The sequence below is a fragment of the Strongylocentrotus purpuratus genome, unplaced genomic scaffold (genome assembly GCF_000002235.5).
Source record: "Strongylocentrotus purpuratus isolate Spur 01 unplaced genomic scaffold, Spur_5.0 spur5_scaffold_8, whole genome shotgun sequence".
In the NCBI taxonomy this organism is placed as follows: Eukaryota; Metazoa; Echinodermata; class Echinoidea; order Camarodonta; family Strongylocentrotidae; genus Strongylocentrotus; species Strongylocentrotus purpuratus.
In genome coordinates, this window is record NW_022145614.1 from 3,206,856 (window position 1) to 3,217,757 (window position 10,902).

General features: G+C 40.6%; 1 protein-coding gene across 1 annotated transcript; it reads right to left on the reverse strand.

Annotated features, from left to right (window-relative positions):
* Window positions 1-326: 326 nt before the first annotated feature.
* Window positions 327-9,078, reverse strand: LOC115920234 (mucin-17-like). The gene is made up of 3 exons (XM_030975571.1): window positions 7,415-9,078; window positions 783-929; window positions 327-344 (listed from the first exon to the last, which is right to left on the reverse strand). Exons 1-3 carry the CDS (start codon window positions 9,032-9,034, stop codon window positions 327-329), a joined length of 1,785 nt encoding a protein of 594 aa, XP_030831431.1. The 5' UTR covers window positions 9,035-9,078.
* Window positions 9,079-10,902: the final 1,824 nt, after the last annotated feature.

A 10,902-nucleotide genomic window follows, 5' to 3' on the forward strand; every position in this document is an offset into this window, starting at 1 on the left:
GGACTTGCCAAATAATCTCCTATTATACCACTTTGTACACTCTCTTATAGTCTATTAAGGGCAAGAAGCAGTAAGGACAGCGAAATCAAACAAAACAATGAAGAAGATGTTGAAAGGAGATGGAGGAAGGGGGTGGGAAGAAATGGAGGAGTAGGAGCGATGGGGAGGGGAGGAGGAGTGGAGGAGGAGGAAGGAGGTAGCGGAGGAGGAGTATGGTTAAAGCCGGAGTAAGATGAGGAGAGTGAAGGGAAGGGGGTGGAGAGGGATGTAGAGGAGGAGGAGGAGGAGGAGGAGGAGGAGGAGAAATAGGCAGATATCAATTTACATTACACCGAAGTTAAAAACTGTTAAGTGCAAAAAAGTCCAAACTACATTTCAGGCAGACACTCCTCCATACAGTCCAATCCAATCCAATACAAAAAAAATGTATTTAGTGTATGATTATGTTCCAGGTTCAATACAAACCACTTAGAAAATAATTCAATACGATGATGAAAATATAACAGTCTGTGTTCTCTCATTTAATGAATGGGCGTTGAAAGGTTTGTTGAAAACCGTCCGCAGATAAAGATATAAGTACTGTTTAGCAAGCAAAAAGCTGATGAAAAAAAGGACTTTCAAGTATAATCTCAACTAGGTCTAGGCCCTTTGCCACTGACCCCAAAATCTTGAAATCTACCGTTTTTTTTTAAAGAAAAAGAAAATATTAAATCATTCAAAAACTAAGAAATATCAGCCCAAAGGCAAATCACGACCCCCCCCCCCCCCATTGCATTGCATACCTCAGGTTCTGATGAGTTTAGCGCGGTGATGTTTCCTAAGATCTCAGCAGTGGTTTCCACTCCATCAGATGTAAGGTCTTCGGAGTCTTCGGTGAGTTCAGCAAGGTTCTTCGAGATTTCCTCTACATTCTCCTCGGTAACTGGGGTCTGTAATGATTGGTTATTATCTAGTATTAGTGATGTTTTTATTCATTGGTAATGCCATTTCGATTTATTGAAAGAATACCATTAAATGTTGTGACCATTTCCTCAAATCTCTAAATTTAACTTTCTGACTTTGTTTTAAAACTGATCAGCTTGGCTAACTAAAGCCGGGAACAACCAACCCCGCCCTGATTTACCTGCCTACCCTGAAAAATACCAAGATCAAATTATAAGGGGACATACTTTTTCTTCAGAGGTTTTTGTTGTCTGGAGATAATTGTCATTGGAGGTTTTCAGATTCTGGACTACGGTTTGCCGTGAAACCTGTGAGAAAGTGTATTATAATGTCTTCGTTTTTAGGAAAATTGACACAAAACAGGTAAAAACATAACGTCTTTTAAATCATGACCATTATTTGAACAATTGATGAATATTTAGTTGATTTTTGGAACGTTTTAGTAGGGTATCTCCACGCCAGAGTTACGGTCAAAGTCTGGATATGATTCTGAACTAGCACAATATGTTTTACCTTTTTTTGATGAAGTGATCGTGAGAATAATATTACCTCTTGAAAGACAAGATTTGTACGAGCTCATAACCTTATTGATCAATCTAATTAGTCTGAGAGATTATCAAGAATGTCGCAATCACCGCATGTGAAAAGATAAGAAAATATTATTCAAACATTTCTGGGCAGCAGTGCCTTTGTTCAGTTCATTCTTAGTTTACCTCCCCCACCCCTTACATACACATAATTATGGTCATAATTATGGTCACACATAATTATGGTCATGCACTGTCAATAATAATTATGACGCAAATTAAATACATAAAATCATGAACCTTTGCCCAGTATTAATCAGGTAAGAGTACTTATCGACCATCATTAACAAGTAAGGCATTTGATAAGGGGTCTTAACCTCAAATCCGTAGATTTCATATCAGTCATCGTTTCATTAATTTTTTAACAAACCATTGTGGGTCCAGGAATTTGTTTTCTTTCTTTTCTATATCCATGTTATTAACGTGTTACATATTATTTGTAGGTTCTTTTAATACACTATGACCAAAACGTCGAGTGTGTGTTAGGATAGTGTGAATGGATCTATTTACAGCGTGCTACCTTCTCCTACAATTCATCGAAAAAAGAAACGACGAGAATCTGTGCAGATAAGATTGAAAGGGAGAAAAATCTGTTTTGTTTAGTAGCCCTGGTGGGTTCCTTATTTCACGAACATTTTGCGGATATTGGTAGTCAGAGTGAGTTTCGTGAGACGATAAACGGGTTGTTTTCAATAAGTACACTTTCGTGATTGCAATTGAAAGACAATGAACCTCTGTCCATTTTTCTATCCGCTTCCCTCCCTTCATTCATACCAAAATCTCTCTACTTCTTTCCTTCTCTTCCTCTCTCCCATTATAGCACAAGAGCGGCTGTATTTAGTGAACTTGGGGTTATTTAAAAGCTAGTGAATCGAGCAACGGAACAAGCATCATTTGGGCCAAATTTACTTTTACAGAACACTTTTGGACAAGTGCATTATTCAGTGCACTCTATATAATGAATGTATTTACTTATTTATTCTGCATTTTTTTATCTACATTTCTGTATGTTTAAGTATATTTCAGATTGATTATGGTTGAATTCCTATCAGCCATAATCAGCTTGTATCGACCTAGTTTCGCTATGTAAATAATGTAGCACATACCTGAACCTTGTTATCTATTCGCTTCATTTTTAAAACTTAATTTATTTTATGTTGTGCACGGAAGAATCTTAGCCTAGCTGAACGTATTTATGATGTGCATATAGTCTATGAGGATTACCCCCCCCCCCTCCAAACAAGAAGACAATTACCTCGCAATAAAAAAAATTAAAATCCGTTGTTTTTTTTTGGAGAATTTTTCGGGGGGGGGCAAACTTTTCACTTGCCTAAGCAAATGCACAAATAATTACTCCAGTATTATTAGTATTATCATAATTATTATTACATTCCGGGAATAACTTTCTCATAGAAAATACTCCCTCGTTGATTCTTTCAAAATAATGATAATTTAACTAATTAGTTAATTAGTATGCTATCATTAATTTTTGTAAATGAAGGCATACCCCTTTGAGCTCTTTCAGATCATCATCGACGTTCCGTTTTTCAGTCGTCATACGAATTTCTGATGTGGTTTCAGTCGTAATGGTTGTTGAATGCGTCGTTGAATCGAGTGTGGCGGTCGTTGACATGGGCATGGACACAGAAGTTGAAGGTTTGGTCACAGTAACAGTATCGCGGTAGGTAGTTGTGTCCTCCTGAGAGCCTGTTGCCGACGATGACGTCGGCAGCGGTAACGACGTTGATGGCAATGGTGATGATGATGGTGTAGGTGGTGACGTCGGCAGCGGTGACGACGTTGACGGCAATGGTGATGATGATGGTGTAGGTGGTGACGCCGGCAGCGGTAACGACGTTGATGGCAATGGCGATGATGATGGTGTAGATGCTGACGTCGGCTGCGGTGACGACGTTGATGGCAATGGTGATGATGATGGTGTAGGTGGTGACGTTGGCAGCGGTGACGACGTTGATGGCAATGGTGATGATGATGGTGTAGGTGGTGACGTCGGCAGCGGTGACGACGTTGATGGCAATGGTAATGATGATGGTGTAGGTGTCGGCAGCGGTGACGACGTTGATGGAAATGGTGATGATGATGGTGTAGGTGGTGACGTCGGCAGCGGTGACGATGTTGATGGCAATGGTGATGATGATGGTGTAGGTAATGACGTTGGCAGCGGTGACGTTGATGGCAATGGTGATGATGATGGTGTAGGTGGTGACGTCGGCAGCGGTGACGACGTTGATGGCAATGGTGATGATGATGGTGGTGGCGGCGACGGCGGCAACGCTGTGTTGATATACGGAGGAGACGTACTTGGTTGATGAGGTACATTCGTAGATAACTTATCAGTTCTTACCGGTATATCGCTTGTTGTTATGTCTGGAGAAACAGTTGCCGATGCAGGTGATATAATTTTCGTAATGACGATAATAACCTCAGTGGATGAGGTTGCCGGTGCTCCCAATGAATCAGTGGTCATTCCAACTGAGGTGCCATGCACTGTTGCATCCAGGTTTTGGGTGGTTTTTAAATCGGACGTACCAATAGTTGTTGCTCCTGCTTCTGTAGTAGTTTGGGTATTCACCACGTAATAAGAGAGTATCATGATCACAAATATGGGCGCCATTTCAGAATATGTACATGTAAGTTTCCTTGATGCCAATTGCAATACATCCGATCCTTGAAAGTATTTGCAAATAATGACTGTAAATCCGAGGATAATATCCATTTTATACAATATACTGCGGCATATAAATGCAAATAATGAATTACACTTAAAGACCTTTTAATGGGACCAAAGTCAAATCATAATTGCTTCCCGTTTGGTATGCGAGAGTTTTTGTTTATAGTAGCCATGCATGATGTGATAGAAGCGAGGATGGGAGAAGAGGGGGGGGGGGCGGGGACAACCCCTCAAGTCCCCCAAAACTAGATAATGTGCCCCTTCCAAATGATCAAGTACCCCTACCGTAATGGAAAGTAATGGCCTTCCTGAATTGAAATGATTCTTGTTCGGTCTTCATGATTTTTAATAACTTTCTCTCTCTCTCTCAAGAAAAAGTAACGTGCCCCTTTTTTAATAAATGAGAAGACATTCGTTTGCATTTGTGTTTAGTCAATAACAGTTTATGGTCAAAAACAATTTCCCCCGTAAATAACAATTCACGTGACATTGTGAGTTTGCTATTCTTTTAACACAATGCCATACAATATAATTTTGCCTCAAAGCACTGTTTTAAGACGAGGACAAAAATAATGTTGCCATTAGCCAGAAAGTCTTGTTATAAAAACAGTTACTCCATAAAGGTGAAACGCAAATGCAAGGTACTAACGGCACTCTCTCGGGAAACTGGTGACAGTTTCAAACCGGCGAGGACAAGCCAGGACGGGTGTGAACCACTAGACCCTGCAGGCTGCAGTGACTTGTCGAAGGATGTCGGCAGATCTGTATCGTCAATCGCCCTCAATGCTGTCACGATGGCATGGTTTTCTGTTAGGGTTTGCTCTCTTAGCCTTATATTCTAAAGAGAACCTGAACCATAAGGCAATGGTATACAACTATGCATGTTACATGTATTATGGGTATATCAAGCCCGAGAAGAGCAGACAATTTCCCATCTCAGAATGGGCATTTTCTTCTTTGCAGGGATCGAGGGGCCTACACACAGCCCATGTTTGGTTATTTCCAGAAATAATTACCGCCTGGTCGCATGCTACCTCGTTTTTAATTTGTTCTTGATTCATAAAGTTTACATCTTCTCGGAACTTTATAGATCGAATTAAAAGAGTCATAGAGATGGCTAAATAAAGTTCTGAGAAGATATAAACGTTATCAATCAAGAATAAACCACACTCTTACAATCAAGAGGTAAACAAAAAGTAGTCAATTTTTCGGCAACCGTGTACGCAGGACTAGGCCTACACCTACATAACAAACATGACAAGTAGCAAATAATCAGCATTATGATTGCAGAACCCTCAGAGAAAACAGTATCAGTACTGCTGACGCTACCCTGGATGAACAGGATGTATTTATTATATTTATTAGTAATATTATAAGAGTTGTAGAATGCAAACTTCCCAATTCAGTATAGAAGATCTATAAACCTTCGCGTCGGTATAACAAAGGCACGGATTCCACTGTGTGTTTACAGGAGCTAGACGTTCAAATAGGGTTAATCCTAGAAATGCATGCTTAAGAACCCTCTCCCTGAAAAATGTTCAAGAGATTGTCTCCGCCCCCCCCCCCCCCCGAAATGTAGAAAACTGTCAAAGATTGTCGAACTGATGATTTTACGCAGTCTAATACATTAAGAGAGCAGAGCAAATGTGTGGATATGAAGTCGGACATCGACATTCAAGATTGATCAATTAAACAATGTTAAAAGTGCTGTATGAAAAGGGCCACATTACAAATTGCAAAAAAAAATTCTCAGTTAAGTCGCTCAGTGAACACAGAAATTAGGATACACCAATTAAGAAGGTTGCTATAATGAATAGGTTTTTTTATGCTGAAAAATACAAAATCCTATAATAATTGCAGGGTTGGGGTCTGTAACTCACCCTTTTTCCGTTTACTCGCAAAACTTTCTCGATTGCAGAATCCCCGTCCCTTTGGTTATGAACAAAATAGCCGCCTTATTCACTAACATATCCCATGAAATCAAGCAATCAAATAATGTTATGGAATATAGAGTTTAAAAAATAGATATTATCTTTTCAAATTGTTTAATTAATACGCTATGCAGCATTGGTTGAGACAGCTATGATAAGCTATAAAGGAGACGCAATGACTCGGCGGTAGAGCAGTGGTCTCGTAACCGGGAAGTCCCGGGTTCGAAACCAATTTGATGCGCTAGTGCCCTTTGGTAAGACATTAATCCTCATTACCAAGTTCCTTGGAGAGTATTTCAAGCCGTCGGTCCCCTGGTTGCTTACTTACGAGCATACAAATGATTTCCTATCAGTCAGGTAACACAAACAAACAAACCAAACTAAACCATGCTATCTTCCGGTTCCGAACATTTGTGCCCGCTTGTAGAAAAAAGGCTAGTTTTTAACCAACCATCAATGGGTAAGAACGCGATATTTCATTCACAATTACCTAAAAATGTCAAAGCATTGTATATTTTCAGACACTGAACTAAATCCAGTAAAAAATAGAAAGAAAATGGATGAGCGCACAGGCATTTGCACATGTCCTTTGCTTGCTCTCCAAAAAGAGCTCCTGATTGCTTGTTAATCTTATGCATTTGTACAATTTTATGTTACCATCTTTTTGTATTAGTACCCTGGAGACTACTAGACAAGTTGGAGTTCATAAAGTGTTGTTTTAATGTCATATTATGATGTATCAGTTTTTGGATATGGTTGTATCTCCAGTACTCTGGTAGCAATGTATTCCTGTAAGATATCGAAATTGGTTACCAGTACGCCAGAGAATAACATTCAAAATCTTGCTGATTGTATATAAAGCACTTCTTGGTCAAGCTCCCACTTATATAAAAAAAACTGTTGAATTTCAAACTTAATCAACACAATCGCAACTTGTGCAGTTCCCGAAATACTTTGCTGCTGCAGATCCCATCTATCAAAACAAAAGTAACGCTAGGTGATCGAGCATTTGCTTGTGCAGCCCCAAAACTCTGGAATAACTTGCCATTTAAAGTCAGGTAATCACCATCTGTGATTATCTTTAAATCAAAATTGAAAACACATCTTTTCAATTAACTGTAAATCTAAGCATATCAGGAGCTCTTGTAGCGCAGTAGAATATATACTTAATGTTGGATAGTTTCTGCGCTCTATAAATTATTATTATTAAATGAGGTGAGATAGTAAAATCCGCAGCTTAAGGTAAAACAATATAGGCATACCTCTTCAAGATCCTTCAGATCATCATCGACGTTCCGTCTTTCAGTCGTCATCCGAATCACCGATGTGGATTCAATCTTGGTGGTTGTTGAAGGAGTCGTTGACATAGGCGTTGTTTCTTTTGCTGGCGAGGACGCTGATGCAGTGGTGATCACTGTCGAAAACAATTGGGTTGTCGTTGGATCGGTAGTGGTGGTCGTTGGAAACAACGTTGTTCCTTTCGCTGGCGTGGATTCTGATGAAGTAGTGTCCTCTGTTGACATCGCTTCAGTCGTTTCAACGGTTGGATGATCCGTTGCGAATAGAGTGGTCAATGAAGTCATAATGGCATCAGTTACCAAGGTGATCCCGGTAATGAGAGGGCTATGATGTGTAGTCTCATCAAGAGTCGTCATAGATGCGTCCGTCGATACAGGATCTACCAATGTAGTCAACTCAGTAGCATAGTCAGTTTCGTTTGGAAAGCTAGATGTGATGACTTCGGTGGCATCAGGATCTACCAATGTAGTCAACTCAGTAGCATAGTCAGTTTCGTTTGGAAAGCTAGATGTGATGACTTCGGTGGCATTAACTGTCACTATTTCCGTGACAACATCAGTGACGTTTATCGTGACGATATCAGTTACATTCTCTGTAGCATCGATAGTGCTGAATTCTGTCGTAACTTCGCTGACAAATTCAGTGACATCAATTGTTTGAATTTCAGTGATAAAATCTGTGACAGTATCAGTGACGTTTATCGTTACGATATCAGTTACATTCTCTGTAGCATCGATAGTGCTGAATTCTGTCGTAATTTCGGTGACAAATTCAGTGACATTAATTGTTTGAATTTCAGTGATAAAATCTGTAACAAGATCGGTGACGTTTATCGTTCCACCATCTGTTGCAACTTCTGTAGCGTTGATGATGTCGGTATCTGTTACAAATTCTGTCACGATTTCTGTTACAACTTCTGTCACAATTTCAGTTGCATATATAGTTCCGATGTCAGTAATAAATTGCGTACTAGCATCGATCGTGCTTATATCTGTCGCGATATCTGTGGTAGTGTCAGTATTATTTACGTCATCTGTAACTGTCTCGAAATATGTAACGATCTCTGTTACGTTTACAATCTCGGTTATAAAGTCTGTACTGTTTATAATCCCAATACCTGTGGTAGCGTCTGTGACGGCATCCGTAGTTGTGGTAACATCACTTCTGTTCAATGTAACGTTAATGAATTCCGTTGTGATTTTCACATCGTTGGTCACAAAGTCAGTTGAAGAAGTCTGAGCTGTCGTAGATGCAGCTGTTGGGTTGTTATCGGTGAAGTTGCCAGTTTCTTTAGTTGTTTCTTCCGTTGTCTCCATATCTTGAGAGACCAATGGACTTGTTCCTATTCTTGACAAGGTCTGAGAAATTGAAGGTTCGTTTGCAGAAACAATATCGGTTGTTGTGTCCGTTTGGCTGCCATATATTGTTGTGACAACAAGATCTTGTGTGGTTTCGGAATCAGTGGTGTACATTGTGCCTGCTCTTGGACTGGTTACCGCATTTGTCACTTCACATGAGAGAATTAAAATCGCTAATATGATCGTCATTTCAGAAAATAACCAATTTCTCATTCTTGACGCCATTTTCGATGCACATGCCGACTCATGTGTGTTTACATGCAATGAACAATTTGCTGTAGATGGTGGTTATCTGAAATAAGATCCGTTTCATATTATATTGGTAGTACCAAACATCAGCGCGGTAAATGCAAATAATTTTTACTTCCGTAATCCCGCATTCTCTCTCTCTCTCTCTCTCTGTCTGTCTTTCTCTTTTTTTTCTCTCTCTCTCTCCATCTCACTGTATATATTTTTCATTTTCAGTTCCTTTTCAGAATGTACGTTATACCCTCCTCCCATCTCTTTATATACCTCTCCACAGTCCTCCACCCAATCCCTTACCCTCACCCCCCCCCCTCTCACCCCCCCCCCCTACTCACCTCTCTCTCTCTCTCTCTCTCTCTCTCTCTCTCTCTCTCTCTCTCTCAGAGACTCAATCACTCGATATTGAATGTTTGCTCTGAGTACATATCAACATTCTGGATGATAATCAATTCAGGGAGGAGCTCCTCGATTAAAATGACCGCTCTTGATATTGCACCGGTGCATATGGTGGGGCAAGTGTAACAGACATAGAAAATGGAAGGGGGTTTCAAGTTCAAAATTATTTCGTAGGCCGGCCTAGGGTTTATAGAGAGGGTAATGTGAATGGATCTACAGTCCACTGACATATCCACTCGACCACGACCAGTAGCGTGCGCAGGATTTTTTTTCGAGGGGAGGTTCTAAAATGTGAAAATCGCGCCGAAAATTTCGCAACGACTCAGCCAACCGCTGAATAAGCCGGGGGGGGGGGGGGGTGCGGGGTGGGGGTAAGAGAACATTCTTTTCTTTTTTTTGTTCTGGAATTTGGAAAATTATGCCGACTGATATTTCGTTCAGTAGGTAGGGGGGGGGGTAAGGTTATTTTTTTGGTCACCCTTTAGCACCCAATTCTTTCTTTTTTTCTTTCTTTTTTAATTGAGGGGGGGGGGGTACTCCTCCAGAACACACACATATCAAAAATTGAGGGGGGGGGGGTTCAACCCCCAAAAACACCTTCCTGTGAAGGCGCCTGTATACATGTGTATACTATTGCTGTCTTTCCCACCCGCGGATCCAGGGGGGTGTCGAGCGGGCCTTAACCCCCCCCCCCGACCAAAAAAAAAGAAGAAAAAGACGCCACTCCTGGCAACAACAAAAATAAAACAAACAAATTGTGACCAGAAATTTCCTTTTTTTGTTGCTCAAGGAAGGGGGGTGCGTTGATTTTTTTAACAGCGCTCACTCTGCCAGCACCCCCCCCCCCCCCCAATTAAAAAAATATCGGCCGGCACGATTTTCAAATTTCAGCACATTAAGTTCAAAATTGATTTTAAATGTTGGCCTCCCCCCCCCCTCCCCCCAATTATCAGAGACGTATGAAAAATTGAAAAAAAAAATGGAATTTCGGGTTTTTATATATATTTTTCATTTTGAGTTCCTGTTCAGAAATGTTTGTCTATACACTCCTTCTTTCCCTCTATCTTCATCTCCACCAAATTCAGTATCTCCTCCCTCTTTCTCTCCCCCTCCTTCGCTCTCCCTCTCTCTCTCTCTCTCTCTCTCTCTCTCTCTCTCTCTCCTCCCCTCTCTCTCTCTCTCTCTCCCCCCCTCTCCGTCTCAGAAGTACTCTGCATTCAATGTTTGCTACGAGTATACCAAATAATAATAATAATAGGCATTTCTATAGCGCCGTCTATCTAGAAATTCTATTCCGAGGCGCACTAATTATTACCCCGGCTTTAGACCATAACCGCCATTACAGCGCTCCAGCATTTCAAGGAATTAATTCATGCCAGGTTCCCATTTATCTCACCTGGGTCGAGTGTGGCAAATAAAGATTAATTCATTGCCAAAAGACAATAGTGCCG

Coding starts and splice junctions, on each gene's coding strand:
- LOC115920234 (XM_030975571.1), bottom strand. CDS start 9,034: ATGGCGTCAAGAATGAGAAATTGGTTATTTTCTGAAATGACGATCATA. Junction 930..7,414: donor ATCTGAAGGATCTTGAAGAG/GTATGCCTATAT, acceptor CAATCATTACAG/ACCCCAGTTACCGAGGAGAA.